The sequence below is a fragment of the Microtus pennsylvanicus genome, chromosome 3 (assembly GCF_037038515.1).
Source record: "Microtus pennsylvanicus isolate mMicPen1 chromosome 3, mMicPen1.hap1, whole genome shotgun sequence".
NCBI classification, from domain to species: Eukaryota; Metazoa; Chordata; class Mammalia; order Rodentia; family Cricetidae; genus Microtus; species Microtus pennsylvanicus.
Window position 1 is genome coordinate 16,159,448 of NC_134581.1, and position 18,836 is coordinate 16,178,283.

At 51.7% G+C, this 18,836-nt stretch overlaps 1 protein-coding gene across 9 annotated transcripts in view; it reads right to left on the reverse strand.

Moving 5' to 3' along the window:
* Cacna2d2 (calcium voltage-gated channel auxiliary subunit alpha2delta 2) overlaps positions 1 to 18,836 on the reverse strand; it is a 130,381-nt gene that overhangs the window by 52,936 nt on the left and 58,609 nt on the right. For all 9 annotated transcript variants that reach the window (XM_075964733.1, XM_075964732.1, XM_075964729.1 and 6 more), the window contains exon 3: positions 13,207 to 13,323. In XM_075964733.1, the coding sequence (XP_075820848.1) occupies positions 13,207 to 13,323 (117 nt within the window). The remainder of the gene's footprint in view (positions 1 to 13,206; positions 13,324 to 18,836) is intronic.

An 18,836-nucleotide genomic window follows, 5' to 3' on the forward strand; every position in this document is an offset into this window, starting at 1 on the left:
TCCCTGCCCTACCTCTTCCTCTACAATCCCTTCTGTGTGCCCCTCCCTACCTTTCTCGTTTGCTTATTTTCTTTTTTGTGTTTATATTTGTGTGTCGGGGGTGGGTATGAGGGCAAGCCTATCTTTCTCAATCCTTTCTTTTTACCTTGCTTTTTTGAGACAAGAGCTCTTATTGAACCCTGAGCTGACTAATTGGCTGGACTGGTTGGTTATCAAGCTCCAATGATCCTCCTGTCTCCACCTTCCTAATGCTGGGATTACAGGTATGTGCCACCATGCTTGGCCTTTTACAGGGGTGCCAGGGACCTGAACTTCGGTTCTCACACGTGCACAGCAAGCATCTGACCAACCGAGCTATCTCCTCAGCTCCTGTTCATTTATTTATTGATAAATAAATAGCCCGGGCTATCCTCAAATTCACTATATAGCCGAGGATGACCCCGAACTTCTAATTGTCCTGATTCTACCTTTCAAGTTCTGGTACTGCAGGCATGTCCTGCCATGCTTGGTTTCTGCCTTCCCTAAGTGGCCCACAGGTTTCTTTTACTCACTATTCCTGTGGCGCTATCTCCCTTAGCACTCATTCCCAGGTTACTGGGGTGGTCTCAGGGTCTATTAAGCAGGGGCATGCAGGGTTTCTCAGGAGGGATGGCGAGGACAGTCTAGAAAACGTGTGTGTGTGTGTGTGTGTGTGTGTGTGTGTGTGTGTGTGTGTATAGCTCCATAGGGCTGCACCTCCATTATAGTTCCTTCCCTGGGGCCTCCTGGCGATATCTATTGCCACTGCTTCAGGCTGAAGGAGGAAGGGGAGGTGGAGGGAAGAGATCACCTACAGGCAAGCAATCCTTTGGTAATGCCTCTGTTCCCCTTGTGGCTGGGGCCTGCCTGGCTTGAATTCTGAGTTTCTACGCATGCAGGGGTTTACATGGGGATGGCCTCTGTCTTGAGGGTGGAGAAATATAACCCACCAGGAGCATCTCAGGGTAATACATGGATATTTCCAGGGTAAATCTGTGAGTTTATGACACCTTGTGGAGGTGTGGAGAAATACTAGGGATATGGGTGGTGGAGACTCAATTCTATTTCCTGTGATAGGGAGAGCTTTTGATGGAGAGTATCTATACCAAAATTTTCTAGAGATACAGCCCAGGAACTGCTTAGGGTTCAGCAAGCACAAACATGGTTTGACCCAATGAAGAACGTTTGAACACTTCTAATTGTGAAGCAGGGAGCTGGAGACGCGGCGGCATCTCTCTCCAGGGTCGGCACAGACTGACAGGTCAGCTAGAAGAAAGAGCTGAACTCGCCCCCCTCCGGTTCTATAATTACAGATTCTGGTTTGGTTCCCTGATGTCAAGGACCTGTATCTCCAGCATCCCTGGGGCCTTGATCTTGTGAGCCAAGATCTGACAATGTGCCCCTGAGTCTGAGCTGGGAATTTGACATGTGATGCTTCAGTGACCTAAGTGGTGACCTTGAGACCCATGATACCAGCCCTGGGCTGTAACTTGCTTGGTAGGTACTTCCTTAGCTTGCAACCCATGGATTCACACATGACCTTGAGGCCACCACAACTAACAGCACCCTCACAGAGAAGGAGGAAGCCCTTTACTCAGGGAAGTCCTGGCCTGTTTAATGGGCACATGCTGTGTCCCTGAGTGACTATGCAGGATGTGGTGGTCCACACACAAGGCCCCCAAAGCTCCAGTTTGAACATGACATTCAGATCCTTAGAAATTATTGCCCTGGCAGAGTTGGGAAGCCACACATGGGGGTATCCTCTTTGGGGCTAGGGCCTGGTTCCCAGAATCCACCACCGAGATCCAGACAGGCCTGACCTGCACTCATTGGCTTCGCCTATCCTGCCTTCTAACAGGAAAATCACAGGGAAGTAAACCTTGAAGGGAGAAAGGAGAATGTTTTTAATTAAAAGTTTAAGAGAATTCACATCCCGAGGGAATCACAGCAAGAAAAGGCGGGGAGACAAGGGGCGGGGGAGCGGAAAAGTAGGCCATGCCAGCTAAGGCTCCGAGCCCAGTTCTTCCAGTTGCCTTGCGCACTGCACAGCATCAGCGGGCTGGGTCCTGTGCAATGCAGCCTCAGCTCTCCATCGGGGGGATGGGGATGCAGGGCTCAGCACTGGTGGCCAGCCAGGGACCGTCCTGAATAAAAGCTTAAAGCTGGGCATGAAAGCACACGTTAACATTACTAACACTCAGGAGACTGACGTGGAACTGCTTCAGTTGGAGGCCAGCCTGGGCTACCTAGTAAGACCCTGTTTTAAAGCAGTATCAACATAAAAATCAACCAATTGACTTAAACTAGGGACTGCTCCCTCTGCCTAGCCCCAGCCATTTCTGATCCCAGGAAGATGAGGTTTGAAGCTTGGTAGGGAGCTGTCATGCCTAGCCGAGGCCTAGGGACATGCAACCTACTGTAAAGTTCTGCATGTATCTTGTCCACAGCAGATGGCTCCAAGGAGCCCCTGCCTGAGGGCTCATCCATCACCTCTACCTACTTACCTCCAGTTTGGCTACTATACACTTGTCTACCACAAGCTGGGCTGTGGGTGGGAACACCACCATGTATTTTATTAGTGTGAGTCCTGCGATTGGGCAGTGCCTGGGGGTGAATAAAATGGTGGATACTCTTGGGACGGGATCGGGTGAGGTCTGTGTAGTCTTTTTCTCCTGTCACAGGAAGGGCTCTGACATCTCTAGGTCTAACCCATTGATTTTCTTCTACTTACCAGGCTGGGCTGGGATATATTGGGGGGGGTCATTGCTTGTGGGGGCCCTGTGTGGAGGAAACAGGACCTATGAGATGTCCCTACCCCCAGAGGTCTCTCTCTACCCCTTCCACCCTTTACTGGGAGAGGAAAAAGTAAAGGGGACACTCTGACAGATGCAATAGTTTGCAAAATGAACTAATTACATGGTAGTCACACAGGGAGATGAGATTAGCAGAGGAATATTTGATAAAAGGAAGCCGGGATGTGCACATGAGTGGCAGGGAAAGGCTGGGGTTATATGGAGAGGATGGAACTTGGTACTCCTGCTGAGTCTGGGAGAACAGGGCAGTGGTCCCCTGAATTAGTGAATTAGTCACAAATCTGGGTTGTCACTACTGTCCAAAGACTGTGGCTTACCCCTTGGCCCCCAACTCTTCGAAGTGGCTGGGTCCCTGGAGTCTATCTAAAAGCTGGCTAGAAGCAGGTCCCCAGCTCTGGGAGCCAGGGCTTCAATCTGTAAGCGCAGTAGATCTGACGGCCCTGCTAAATTGCAGGCTGGAGAGCATGTATCCACAGTGACGTTACCCAGGACCCTGTGATTTGACAGAGTCCATGCTTTTACTACCCTTGCCTGGAAGCTTGCTACTGTTACAGTCCACACACTCCAGGCTTGGGGCAAGTGACCATGCGAAGACGGTGGGTAAGAGAAAGGTAGCAAGTGCTGCCCACTTCCTGCCAATTCCTTTGGATTCTCTGGTCTTCACTCTGCAGCCCACTCCCATCCAATATCTCCCACTTTATACATGTGAGCACAAGGAAGTGTCCCGGGCTCCCACCTCCTTAACCAATGCAGCCAACTCACCCTTGCTGCCTCTCCTGATCCTGAGATCCCTCCATTCTTCCACATAAGGCTGTAGGCCCTCAGCGCCTCTCCTGACACCCAGAATGGCCTCTCCTTTTCCTTGAGTACCCCCACTTCCTGTGTTGGGAGACTGGGCAGACCAGTCCAGAACTCAGGTATCTAACTCTGCCCCCTCTTCCTTTCCTCTTTCAGAATGTTTGTCCTGCTATCTGAGGGGCAAACTGCCACCTTTTCTCTGGCCTTGACCTTTGGGCCACCTTTCTGTGTTTCCGAGCAACTGGGATACCTTTCCAAAGAATCTAAAAGAAAACTGCAGTAGAGAGAGATTTACCTTGTCAGGCCCCATCTCGGAGTCCGCAGTCCAGAAAAAGCCAAGCCCTTCCTCCAGGTGTGGTGATATTTTGTTTGTAATCTAACAAATAAAGCTTGCCTGAAGATCAGAGTGCAGAGCTAGCCACAAGTTAGCCATAGAGGCCAGGCTGTGGTGGGGCGCGTGCCTTTAAACCCAGCCTTGGCGAAGCAGAGGTGGGTGGGTCTCGGTGAATTCAAGGCCACCCTGGACTATACAAGAGAAACAAAGCCAGGTAGTGGTGGCAGCTCACACCTTTGATTCCAGTATTTGGGAGTCACACGTCTTTAATCCCAGCACTAGGGAGGTGAGACAGGAAGGGATAAAGCTGGGCAGAGAAAGGAATAGATGGTGGGAGGAGACAGGACCTCACTGCTTTCGGTCTGAGGATTCAGTCTGAAGATTCATGGAGACAGGATCTTGCCCCCTTTGGTCTGAGGATTTGGCAGACTTAAAAAGTTTCCTTAGTGGCTGGCTCCTTTACTTCTCTGATCTTTCAGCATTTACCCCAATATCCGACTCCAGGTTTCTATTAGTAAGACCAATTAGAATTTGCGTTACATCCAGGAGTCTGCACATCGACAGTTTTGTCTCACTCAGAGAACCACACAGTAAACCCACTGGATGGATCTTAGCACCTGTCTTACAGGGAAGGCAGCCGAGCAGAGAAATGAACTGGTCAGCCTCGCAGAAGGCTCTGAGGCTGACAGTGTTGTGGCTGTGATCTTACCTGTCTCCCCCCAGTGGCCCTGTCCTGCCCTGGAGGACTGTGTTCCCAGAGAGTCATTCTTTCTGGAAAACCTGCTCCTTCATTGCTCTCTGGTCCTCTGTTTCCATGTTTTTGAGAGCGAGTCTCAGCACCCTCCCCCACGCAGTGGCTCATTCCCACTGTTTCAGGATTATACAGCTCCTGTATGGATATCAGCTTCCCTGGTTTAAGGCCCCCTGGAGTCACGGAGTCTCTGTCCCTTGCCTTGTTTCTGCCTTACTACCTGTCTATTCATCTGGCCACCTGCCTGATGCTTAGGCCTCTTTTAAGCTGCTGGACCTGGTGACTGGGGACACACAGGAGCAGGGGGTCTGGGGTTATGGGAGGTCAGAGGGACCCTGAACAAAGGGCTGGGGGACCCTGTACTTAGCCACAAAGCCTTGAAGACTGCCTCTGCCTGGAAGACCTGGTTGTGTACGGGGGAACTTGCTGTCTCTGGTTCCAGCTGTCTGCCTCATTGTCCTTGGTGTTTTTATGGACAAATGCATGGGATGTGGGTGAGGAGATATTCAACAGTTCACTGATCCCGATCTTGCCAGGTAAGGGCTGAACTCAGGTCCCTGGGCCGCTGGACGATGCGGCCTCATGTCTTCAGCCGTCTCCATAGCGGGGCTCCAGCTGGTGTTGACACAGCAAACACGGGACAACTCCTATTCGCTGAGAAGTAGAGTGGGCAAACACAGGGAGGCTGCAACAAAGGGCCAGCAACCGTGACTAGCCTCCCAAACACCAGTTTCAGGGCCTGGGCCAGAACACAGGAAGCACTGTGCAGCCTGAACACTGGGAGCCTTGGAGGTACAAGTCAGGAATGGGGTTCCTTGTCAAGTCCCCAGAAGAGGAAGGGCTGACTGGGTGGGGCTGAAGGGCTACTGCTGGTCCTTGAACTTCCTTGTTCCCTCTATATTTCTCCGGTACTCTCCTTTCCCTAGCTAAGTCCTCCTCTTCCCAGGCTTAGTCCCAAGTTTTATACTTTGTGCCGTGGATCATAACACTGTCCCCTTCAGCAGACGGTACCCCCTTAGGTCTATGCACACTGTCCCTGTCCCTGGTGACACAGTACAGTGCCTGCACGTGACAGGCAAGTACTCGGTACTCACTATCAGAAGCTGAAGCAGGGCACCTGAAGCTCCCAGAATCCTGTGACTTGATAACCAATCACCTGGCCTTCTCACTACCCCTGTGTGGTGTCTACCACCCCGAGAGCAGTGACACCAACTGCTGAGCCAGTACTTTCTCCCATAGGCACCCACTGTCACCAGGGAGCTGCTGTCTGTTGCATAGCTTGAAGCTCAGAAAACCGGGTGAGAGTCTGCTCCTAGAGCATGCTTTGAGAGCGGACCATGCTTAAGGATGTGTACTAAGCACCCCAGAGATCAGGCAGTTAGTTGTCTCTAGCGTCACCTCTGCCACATTGCCTTTTCCCTGCAGTGGAAACTGAGGCACAGGCTGCACTTCCTGCTCACGCTCCTTACTAGGCTGGTGTTGGACTAGACATTGCTGAGATAGCCCTTCTTTTTCGCCCTTGACAATTCCTCCTGTCTCCTAAGACTCGGTTTAAATTGCCACCTCCTCCAGCCCGCCATCTTAGACTTCTCAGTTCCATGGTGGCTAATTTGCACACCGACACCCCATGTCTCCTTGAAATCTGGGACCTAGAGGGTCAGGATCAGCCTGGCTGGCACACTGCTACCCTCCCCAGCCCTCACACACTAGGATTTCAGAACAAAGGGTCACATGCTATTAAAACTCAATTAAATTTCTCACTTCTATGATCCTAAATTAGTCTGGCTTGTCCCTGTGGCACCTGTAGGTCCTTTCCCTCTGCCTCCTAAGATCTCTCCATTTTCCAGCGAGGACTCCCTACCCCCACCGTCCCAGAAGAGTAGGCTAAGTAGAGGGGATTCTCCCCGAGTTAGGCCTTGTTTGGGGAGTGGAGTTCAGTGTTCCTCTGTGGGCTCAGGGGTCATTTCCTCCATCTAGCTGGCCCTGCCCCTGAGTCAGGGCAATGTTGCTTCCTGGCCTAATACATTCAAGCCATCAGCCCCTTCCCTCTAACCTTCCGCCACTGGGAGAACTCAGCTACAGTGCGTATTTCATCTCCTAGCCCTTAGGGATGTTGCACCCCAACCATCAACCCCTCCCTTTGATTGCTGGGGAATAGCAGAGGCTCTTCCGGACCCTTTTCTCTGGAGATCCCAGGCGAAGACCCTATTGCACACAGGCAACTTGAGACTAGAGGCCAGCTCCAAACAGACATGGTGACATTTCTGGAGGCCCAGTAGGTCTGAGTCAGCTGGGTGGGTAAAGATGAAGGATTGATGAGACCCTGGGACCCCTGGGCTATGCCCCAGCCATACTAATGACCCAGGGAGACTAGCTCTTGGCCCCACCAGCACAGCCTGGTCCTCCAGAGGATCTCGGGATCTCTGGGCCATCCAACAGGGATGAAAGTAGGAGAGGAGGCCTCCACACTCTGTCTTTCTCTTGCTCATGCTGACTGACTCCAAGGACAAGGATGCTTGGGTGTGTGGAGAGTGGTCATCAGTTTCTATACACATTCAGGCCACCTCCTCTGAGAACCCTTCCCTGAACTTCATCCTTCGATGGCGACTTAAGAGAAACCTCGTGGCTACCTGGGCTCTGCCATTCCTGCCCCACCCTGCTTTCTGGCCATACATGTGAAAGGTGTTCGACAGATGTCCATTCACTAATTCAATGCATCCTCGTCCCCAGGGGCCCCCAGCAGGCTCCTCTGGGTGGCACCTTGCCAGGAAGCAGCACTGTTTGGGTGAGGGGGAGAATAATCAGCTGTAAACGCCGCAATCAGGGAGAAAAAGCTGCTCAGGCCCTTGGCGCCCACGCGTGCGCCTAATTGGCTCCACGTGTCTCAGTTCTTTTCAAGAGCTGGAAAGTGGAAGGGTCAAGATCTCTTAATGTTCGTAATGGAAGGGAGGCAGAAGCCACCGCCAGCCCCACATAAACACCTTTTAATTGCTCAGAGAAGGGTGGGCGGAGGCAAGGGGTGCTACAGACTCCCTTGTCTGTCAGCCCGCCATTACTGTGCCTGTTCTGAGCTTCCTGGAACCGGAGTCCGACCCCCGAAGCTGAGCTCCCACAGAATCCAGAGCCACAGCTCAGCATCTGTTCCGCAAATGCTTACAAAGCTCCTACTGCAGGCCGGGCCTTGGCACATGACTCACGGCCTGGATTGCTCAGGACCAACCTATTTGTTGAACACTCTTCAATGGATGCACCACGGGACCCAGCTGAACTAGCCTCTAGCTGCCTCTGGACCCAACTATTCCCCTTGCTGCCTCTTCTGGGCAGCCTTTCCTCTTTGGAAGAAAGGATTTTTTCTCTCGCTCAGACTGCCCTGTTCCATCTGCACACCTCTCAGGTCCCCAATGCCTCACTGCCTGTGGGATTTCTATTCATTACTGTCACATCGCTTATGCCACCTGACCAGGAAACGCTAGGCCGCACGTGGAGGCACACTGTGAGAGTAGGGTGCTACTGGCATCTAGAGGGTAGAGAGAGGGCAAGGGTGCTACCAAACATGCTCCAGTGCTCGGAGCTGGCCCCGCAAAGGCTGATCCAGTTCAAAGTACCCCTGGGGTTGAAGCTTTGGAAAGGAAGCAGCAGTTGAACTGGGAGGAACCTTCTCTTCCTAACAGAGTGGCCTGTCCTCAAGCCCCCAGCCTTGCCTCCTGTCCCTCTGAACACCCACTCAGAGCTCCATTCCTGAACAGACCCAGCCACACTGCCAACATGCGTCAGCTAATTGGGTTAAGTGGCCATTAGCAGCAAAAGCAGGGCGACCGCGCTCAGAAGGGTTTTTAATTTTACTCTTTAAATGACGCTAATTCCCCAGAGAACACTGGTGGTGGGGGTGCTGCCCACTGGAACCCCTAGATCCGAGGCTAGGGCTGCACTTCCCCCTGCCCACCCATGGGAGTCTTGTGGGGGCCTTTGGGAGGGACACTCATCATCTATGAAAGAAAGTGAGGGATCAGGGATTTGTCCAAGGTCACTAGGTCATCACAGATCAAGGTCCTGTCAGAGGAAGCCAATGCCTCATCTTTTCCCCCGGGCCTGTTCTACTGTAGACAGCTAATGCTACATGGTCGTAATGGTGGCAAATATGAAGGCACTGTCAGTTTGTATGGCCTGAGTTTCTAGATTCTGGAGTCTCAGCCAGGCCTTGCCACTGCCCCCAGCTTGTCTGAGTTGGAAGGCGAAAGGACTTCCTGGAGCAGGCTGCCAGTATCCACACTGACGCTCTCAGTAGTCTGCTTTGGCCTCGGTGCCATGTTCCGAGTGCCGTGGCCCTGGCATTCCCATTCTCTGGCAGTTAGTTCACTAAGCCATCATGCCCTTAACCTTGCCGATGAGCTTATCTCTTACTTTATCCATGACCTCTTCTCTAAGCCACATGGCAAAGGTGCCAGGGATGGGCAGCAAGCAACATAGCCTTCAAGGACACTGTCCTTTATGAATGACAGCTCTTGGGGTTGTGAAACTGGAGGTACTGGGCAGGGAGGGTGCTCAGGTCCTTAGTTTAGTCTGTGCTGCTGAGATATGGCCCCTTGATGTTGACAGGTGGTTTTGAACTCTTGAACTCGAGCAATCCTCTTCCCTTGGCCTCCTGAGTAACTGGCATACAGGCACAGAGAAGGAAGTTAGGGCCTGAGATGGAATGGACTTGGTATATGAAGGTAGGAACATGCTTGTCCTTCCCTGCACCTTCTGCAGCAGCACAGGGATTATCACTTGGTGGGCCACGAGTGAACACAGGTGACAACACTGAGTGGGGAACATAAACGGATAAATGACCTTTCTGAGAAGGAGGTGGTGTGCAGAGGCCTCAGTTGAGAGGACAGGGACATAACAATTGTGCTTCAAATCTGCCTGAGTCCTCATGATGAACCACAGGGTCCCTTCTGGGGCTCAAGGCCCTAAAAAGCACTAGCTGAAAGGCCTTGCCTCACTAAGTGGTTGAAGTTTCTGGTTCCCTCTACATGCCCAAAGCAGAGAAACTATCATGGTTTCTGAACCTGGGAACACTGGTTGCTTGTGTTTGCAAGGCCCTGAGCTGGCCTCTTCTGACTCTTGACTTCGGTCAAGAAACATCTGATGGACGCTGATTGGACAATATAGTGACCTTGTGTCTTGCAGTTCTTGGCTCCCTCTTCACAAGCCCCAAATTAAGATTCAAGACCAGATCAAGGGTTTTAAATTGGATTACTGGACAGGGTCCAGGGAGGGAGGAGCAATGGAATGGGGGTGGGATTCAAGCCCCCCAGGCCCTTCCCTCATTTGCAAGCAGGCTGCACACGAATGTGGGAAAGCAGAAAAGGAGCTTGATTAAAAGCAAACTTAAAACAATGAAGTTCAAAGCTTACTTTGAACAATTAGAACTAAGGGCTAGGCAGTCCTGTCTTGGGGGGATGTAGGGTGAGCCTGGAATCAGACTGCAACAGAAGGAGGTGCTGGGATGGCAAGTTCTGTAGCCTTAGTGCATGCCTCGGGACTGTGGGGGCCACGGGCTGGGATCCGGGTCAGGAAGACCCTCTTGTGTCTTGTCCTAACACCTCCAAGCCTTCTGTGTTCCCTTCTGTAAGAGGAAAGGGCAAAGACTTCCTTTTGGGGTTGTTATGAGAATGACTCATGATCCACTGACCACACGGTGAGGGCCTTTTCCCATCATTCTTCCATTGAAAGTCATTCTGTATTTGGCTCTGACTATGTACCAGGAAATAGGCTGGGGCTGTCAACTCAGTGGGAAGGAGGTAGATATCTGTCCTGTCTCTCAGGCAGGGATGAGTATGTGGGGTACAGGAGGAGAGTTAAACAGGACTCCAAGCCTGTGGCTATGCCCCAACCCCCTCTGCTATTAGGGTTGGTTGTTCTTGTAGTATTGGGTTAAGGGGGGCAGGGAATCAAGACTGTGGTTTCTGAGGAGGATGGCAGGGCCTGGGTTCTGGGAAGCTGGCAGGGTCATCCTTAAGTACAGTCCAGCCTCTACCAAGGAAAACCCGTTCTGAAGTCTGTGCGCGACTCCCCCTAAGACCTGAACATGACCTTTTGCACACATACCTGATGTTAACTGTTGTGGGAGCTGTGGGCTTCTTCCCACAGCCAGGCTCCCGGCCGCCTGGCTAGCTTATGCCCCAAAATAATGACACACAAATTGTATTCATTTAAACACTGCCTGGCCCATTAGTTTCAGCCTCTTAACCCATTTCTAATAATCTGTGTAGCACCCCAAGTTGCGCTTACCGGGAAGATTCTAGCTTATGTCCATCCTGAGTCGGAGCTTCATCGCGTCTGCCCTGGAGAGCAGCAGAGCAGCGGCCTCACATCTGAGCTCACTTCCCTTCTTCTTCCCAGCATTCTGTTCTGTTTACTCCACCCACCTATGTTCTAACCTATCAGGCCAAGCAGTTTCTTTATTACTTAACCAATGAAATCAACAGATTGGTATATGACACTCCCACATCATTTCCCCTTTTTCTGTTTAAACAAAAAAAAGAAGGCTTTAACTTTAACATAGCAAAATTACATATAACAAAACAGTTATCAAGCAAGAATTAGTTACAATATTTATATCTATTTTATCTTTTACCATAACAAAGGAAAACTATAACTATAACTAACCATTCTTCAACTCCATCAAAGACTCCAGAAGGATATAATATTACCTAAGTAAACAAGAAATAAGCAACTTTCAAAACTCTAGAAATGACAGAGACATCTTGATGCCTGGACAGTCACCCAAAGTTCTTTTGTACCATTGGGGCATCCATCTTCGGCCTTCAGGCCCATAGTATCCAGCAGACATTTCTATGAAGCAGGAAATTTCAAAGGCAGTTCAGTCACTATCTGCTGTGTCCTGCAGAATGTCTCGCAGACTCTTTCATGAATCAGGAACCCTGAAAGATCATCTAATTTGGGCTGGCCAGCCAGGTATAGGTAGTATGTGTTTGTAACCCCAGCTCAGGAGGCATGGGTAAGAAGACTGGGAGCGTGAGACTAGTCTGGGCCCTAAGGGTCTGGAATGAGGGAGGGGCAAGGAGACAGAGAACAAGACCAAAAGGGACACATTTGGGAGAGGAAGTGGACAGGTGTGGTGTGCTAGCTGGGTAAGTGAGCACATGGTATAATACTAGTAGGGAGAGGCATTTGACCCCCACAGCTGGTACCTGGCTTTGCCCCTTCGGTGGCAGCCCATCTTCCAATTGACTTTCCTTATCTGTGACCAGGAGATCCCCCAAATCAGGCGAGACTAGGCTCTCTAGGTACAGCTCTGGGTTTGTTGGGTTCCTAATTGTTGGGAAGTCCTTAGAACCCACTTTTCCTCCAATCAGAAGGCCATCCCCACTCTCTTGCATGCACCTAGGTCACACAAGGCAGGGTCCTGTGAGGGACAGTGGGGCCAAGCTACTGGAAAAAGGGGACTCATTCTTTATTGGGGTCTAGATATGGAGGATCTAAGCTAGCTGTCTTGACTTGACCCTGGCCATAGCTGTGGATGGATGTGCTAATTTTTAAAAAATTGCTTTATTGAGATTTAATTGACATAGCAAATTCAGTCACATTAAACATGCATTTCAGTGGTTCTTAGTATAATTAGAGTCGTGCAACTACCACCATAATCTAAATTTAGAATATTTTCATCACTACCAAAAGGAAACCTTGAATTCAACTGGCCCTATCTTCTCTCCACTAGCCCTTGGCAACCAGTAAGCTAGCTTTCCATGTCTGTCGACATTTCATAGAAATAGGATCATACACGTCGCCCTTGTCACCAGCTTCTTTCCCTTGGCATGATGAGTTTCAGCTCATCCATGTTGTAGGACATACCAAGATTTCTTCCTTTCTTATAAAAACAGATGTTGCTATCTTCTACATAGGCTGGGGGCAACTACAATGGTGCCGCTGATCTAGGGTCAGAATGGATGCTTCTTGCCCATTTAGGAATGACTCCACAGCTCCTGAGGGCCCCTCCCACCTGCTGTCCTTGGAGCGAGTAGGAGTCTGGCTGCTTTGTCAGGCTAGCCTGGCAGGTCTTACTACTAGCTGCTGGGGTATACTAGAGTATAAAGGGGGGGCTGAGACCCGGAGCAGGCAGAGAAATATTTAGATCTGGGCAGAGCAGGGACTCCAGCCTTCCCCACCAGTGGCTGCCTCCATGCCATCCCCTCCCCACCAGCTCCTGCAGACCACCTAGGAGCACACTCTTTCACCCACAGACCAGGGGGCTGAGAGGAATGAGAAAGCTCCAAGGCCCTGCAGGACTGCCTAGGTCTGCCAGGTCACCACACATGCAGCCAAACCCAATGACAACTGCCACAACTGCCCAGTCCTGTACCTGTTTCTCCTGCCGAAATTCCAGGAGCCAAGCGCCTTGTGACAATGAGGGTCGGAACACTGCCTTCAGTCAAGGCCACCCCACCTTCCCTTAATGTTCTCATGCTCCCGACACACTGGCCTACCTTCAGGGCCTGCACCTTCCTGTCTAGCAGGCTCTCGATGTCCCCTGCCACCTTCTCCACCAATTTCTGGGGTTCATTCTCTTGTACTTCAAACAGGTTCCGATTGTCCTTGTAGATCTAGAAGGAAGCAGAGGTTAAAGGTGAGGCCAGAGCGGTCCATAACTCCCATGCCATGGCCTCACATACTGTCACTGCAAACACAGCTCAGTTCATCCTTGTTCCTATAGGACCTGGCTTTGGCCCAAACAAGCAGAGTCCAGGACCTTCATGATCTCAGGGAAGGGGAACACAGGGCTGGAGTTCTATAGTTTGTATCTGGGATGAAGGTCCAGTGTGGGCTAGTTGGTGGCCAGTGTTGGTGGTTCATGGGTCCAGGTCTGTCTTGTCTGGGCCTCAGGGATCCCTTTTCAGGGGCTATGAGTTGTCTCGACTGTTAGTTCAAAGTGCCTATGAGCAGCAGAGGGGGGAGGGGTAGGCTGGATGGGAAGCAGAAGGCAGGTTATGTGGTGAGAGAGATGGAGCTAAAAAGCATACATCATAAACCACATCCCGACATGAAGATGTTCGCACACCCACACACGTACATATATGTGCATAGCTACGAATGAATCTCCTACATGTGCTGAGGCATAGCTACTCCTCCATGTAGCCTCAGGCAATGTGCTCCTTTTACGAAAGCTGCCCTAGGCCATTTGCAGAAGCTATGGAGAGCTCTGCTATTCAAGGCACAGAATATTGAGGGAGACCAGGTAGGAAGAATTACTCTGCCCATTCCCCCTCCTTAGGAGGTGGAGTCTGAGTACACATGCGTGTGAACTGATGGTTAGGATGTGGTGGCTTGACACTGCCATCTGTGTGCACACGCCAGCATGTGGGCTTCAGGATGGGTGAGGCTAGGTCCTCTGAATACAGCTTGTGAGTCTCAGAGGCAGATTTCAGCAGGCATCTTTGTTCATGCTTGGGTCGGGTCTTGGTTATGTGCATGCATATGTATGCATTATACACGTGTGAGTGTCTCCAAGCCTGGCACAGACCAGTTCGTGCATCCATTCAAATGACTGCAGGAAGTCTGTACCCCAAGTTGGCTCCTCACCACTAGAGGTCTTAAGCCCGGCTACCATGGCAGAGCTTTGCCACCAGGCTGTGCAGAGGTAGGGGCAGGCAGAGACAGAAAGGATTGGTGGTAAGGGGCAGGCAATAAGGAGGCGACAGAGGCACCTGGTGAGAGACAGACAAGCAAGGCGTGATAAGGTCAGAGAATGACAGAAGAGGTGCAGAGGTAAGGACTCTGTCATCTGACAAGGGGATGGGCTGGGGGCTGGAGGCTGCCAGAGCCTCAGCCTTGCTGCCTGCCCAGTGCCTGGCATCTCAAGGGTTAAAACAGTAAGCGAAGCAGGCTCAGGCAATCTTCTCCTCCTGCCATCCCCCACCCCTCTCGGCTTCTCTTTTCTTTTTGTCCTCCTCTTAGAACAAAATAATTTGTGGTGAAGTTGTTCCTTCCTCTAGAGCTGTGGCAATTAGGGGGCGAGCGGCAGGGCCTGTTTGTATAGCCAGAGAGGACCGAGGCTCTGAGCAGACACCAGGGCAGGTTGTGCCATAGGACCCATGCTCAGCTTTGGACCAAGGTCCTCTGATGGTCCTCTGTGATGGAGGCAAAGAAAAGGAAGAATCACAACCCAAGGGCTGCAGAGAAATGCAGGGAGCCGGTATCCTACATTAGGGGAATCGAGAATCAGACAGGAGAGCACAATTCTGGACATAGGGCGGAGTGGCAAAGCCAGGCTCCATCTTCTCTGACCCATCCTTCTCAGGTTTGGAGGTTTAAAACATCCCACCATCTCAGCTTTGGACCATAGTCTGGTTGTGTAGCAGCCATGATCTGGGCCACAGTTGAAGCAGCACCCAGCCTATTTGTGCCAGCAGGGGGCGCAGCTGCCTGGCTTCATCAGGGCCAAGGGATGAAGTTCTGTACATTAGATTCGCTTGTCAAGGTCATTCCCAGGCTCCGAGGCTGGGCCTTGCTGGTTTTCCTGAAATGTCTGGGAACCCCTTTCCCAGGCTTACGATATACTTTGAAGCCTATGTGGCTACTAAGTGGGGTCAGCAGAGGGAAGCAGTCTGGTGTCCCGGCTAACAGGTGACACAAAGCTTGGAGGCTGAGGGTCTTCAAGAAGTCTCTGGATTTCCAGGGTTCGATATATCTGCGAGAATGGGAGTCCTTCCAATTCTCAATTGAACAACGGCACAATGAACAACAGCCAATGAACTACAGCACAGTTCATGTTCTCAGAGCCCTGTACTGTGGCCACCACGGCTACTGTCTGAGATCTGAGATCGCCATGCCGGAGGAAGTAATCTCAGTCCCCTCCCCGCCCCCACTCTTCTGCTAGGTATGCCCGCTCCCCGCCCCCACTCTTCTGCTAGGTATGCCCGCTGAGACTGCCATCAGCTTTCATTCCAAGGGTCTCCTGAGTTTTGTCCCTGAGTCCTTCCCTCAGCCACCCTGTCTTTTTCCCTAACACTTCAGTCTCAGCCCTGTGGAGGTGATAACAGAGGAGTCCAGACACCAGGGAGCCACTGATAGGGCACAGCGACAGCTAGCTCTTTTGCTGTCCCCCCAAGCACCGTGTCTGTGTGAAGAGGACACTGAACAAAGGCATGTGCCCAACTCTGTGTTCAAGGGCAGAGTGTTGGGACCTGGGTCATCCCTTCACCTCTGCTGCAGCTGTGTGAGCTTCTGAGCCCCGCATGCCTCTGCCAGGCCTTTGTCCTGCTCTCCTTCTATCGAAGGGCCTATGGCGATGTCCTTCTGCTGGCTCCCCGGTGCCTGCATTTGAGGCCTCTTGGACTACTGCTAGCAGACCTTGCCCATGCTGTCCCTGCCACCCTGTCTTCCCATGTGCTCTAAATCCTGTCGAGAAAGAGGAAAGGGATTGTAAGGGGTTCTGGTGTTATAAAGACAAAATCCTAGTGGCTGCTCAAGCTGCCAGTCCAGCCAGTCCCCAGCCCTAAATGAGCCCCTGATATGCAGCAGTTCCTGAAAGGCAGACCTCTGGAGTCTCATCCTTTCAACATTCCTTTGGATCTGTTCCAGCTGTTCTGTTCCCTGGAAGGGCCCTGAGCTCAGCCCTGAGCCCAAGGGAGATCTGAATGGTACAGTTCAGAGGTGCCCCTCCCCAGGGGGTAAGTCATCCCCACATTGATGTGGGCCAGGAAGCTGCTTTCCAGCATGGACCCAGGAGGGATCCCAGGGAAAGCATAGTGCTTGCACCCTGCCAAAGGCTAGCTCCTTGCCAGCTGTAACCCCGAGCCTTGGGACCAGCCGGGGCATGGCAGGAAGACCAGGACACAGGGAACACGGCCTCAACCAGCAGGACTACACATCTTCTGGTTTCCTTGGCCCAGAGAGTTATTTTGAAAAACCAAAGAGTCCCCAGAGCAATGCCGCCTCAGCGGTCCTCACCTTTAACCAGAGAGCTGGATTGAGGTGAACAAAAGAGCCAGTGCACACACAGGTGCTGCAACGCTAAGCCATCTATGGTAGCGGGGCAAGAGGCAGGGGCTTCATCCCACAGGGAGTGGAAGGAAGGTACTGGGATGGGGAGGCAGACAGAGCCATGACTGAGGGAAAGGGACAGTGGCAGAGGGCCAGAGGAATATGGACTGCAGGGGTGGCTAAGGAGGAGGGACAATTTAGGAGGCTATATGGAGTCCCTCATGCTAGAGATCATGGACCTCTATCGTGTATTTCTAGTCACCATTTTTAAAAATGTGTCTATATGATGTGCAAGTAGGTACAGGTGGAAGTCAGAGGTCAACACCAGGTAACATCTTCAGTTTTTCTCCACCTTATTTGGGGGGGGGGCTCACTGAGTCTGGAACTCACTGATCTGGCTAGACTGGATACCCGTGAGCCCCAGGGACCCTCCTGTCTCTAGTGTACCCAGTGTTTACAAAGGTGCCAGAGTTTAACCTCGGATCCTCATGCTCATGTGGCAGGCTTTTTACCAACTGCACTTCCCAGGCCCCGTCTAGGGTGGTGACTTAGCAGGGGTGCCTTTTCCTCTTTGAGCTCATACTAGCTCTGTGGTCCTTTTGGAGGCCCCAGACCCAGTCTTGCTTCCTGGCGGCAGCCTAACATAAATGAGAAGTGAGCATGAAGGATGCCTGCAGAACAGCAACCTTGGATGGGAAACGTGAACACTTGTAGAAGGAGCCTGGAAGCCTCACTCGCAAATGGCAGCCTCATACGCAAATTCAAAAAGCTACGATAGGAGAAAAGAGATCCCAGACAAGTAGCATGGACAGACCCCATCAGAGACATTTTACAAAGTCCCAGAAAACCAGCAACAGTAGGGCCCAGACCTGAGCCAGGGTGAGAAGTTGAGAAGGGAGAGGGAGGAGGGAAGCTGGGAGGGACATTGGCTTACCCCGGGGGCAGGTGCTTTCATTCTGGACCTCACTGATCCATGCTGGCCCAGGAAGACCGTGTATCCCTGTGATCCCCTTCTAACAGGCAAAGACGCTGTGGGCTAGAGAGGTGAAGTCCCACAGCAGAGCTGGAGTCTGCACAGGGCCCGTCTGATTCAAAGCCCTTGCCTTAGGGTACTTTGTAGCTCTGTCCTGTGTATCTCTCTCTAAACTTGAAGGTAAGGCTTTCGAGAAAGGGGGCATAAGGCTTTAAAAGGATGAGCTGGGAGTTTGGTCAACCAGAAAGGAGCATGGGGCAGCCAATGATGCTGAGGAGCTTGGGGCCAGTGGGAAGTCAGCCGCTCCAGAAGGGAGGGAGCGGAGGCCTGGCAGGACCAGCTAGATCCCCTAACCAACCACATAATCCTGGGAGTGAAAACAGGCACACCCATGAGGCTTCTCTCAGCAGTGAAGGTGAACGGGCCCTAATCTCTGGAAAATTAAATCAGAAAGAAAATGGAACAAGAAAGATTTGATGCAGGCTTGCCTCGCTTCTGTTTGTCTCCTCAAAGGCCCAGGCTCAGCGTGGGGCCCAGCTAGGTGCTCCAGCATCCCAGCCCCCATTCTGAGTCTGGTATCTCCCCTAAACCCTCTTCTGCCACACCTCTTGGTGTCTGCTCTTTTGTCTGACAAAGAACAGCCGAGGTGGGTGTCTTAACTGCCCCATCTTTCATGCCACCAGGCTCCTAATGGGGAGGGCAACAAGAGGACCACAGAGGGCAGATTAGACCTCCTAGGAAAGAGGTCCTGGGGTCTGGCACTGATAGTGGGTATCCTATGATAGATGGGGCTATGCCAGAGATTAGGGAAGCCACATATGAGAGTCATAGGTAGCTCAAGGCCAGCAAGGAGGTAAGAAGAGTGGAAGACAGGTACGACCAGCTAGGCAAAGCAGAGACAGAGTGAGGGCCCCTGGCCTCACCTCTAGGAGGCTGCTTAACCAGGTTCCTATCTTCAAGGTTTATAACATACCATGAACCATCCTTGAACATGGGAAAAATGACACAAGGCCAGGCACCTAGAATTCTTTCCCACTTAAGCACCTAGGATATGGGGCTGGAGAGATGGCTCAGCATTTAAGAACACTGGCAGCTCTTCCATCGGACCCAGGTTCAATTCCTAGCACCCACATGGCAGCTCACAGCTGTCTGTAACTCAAG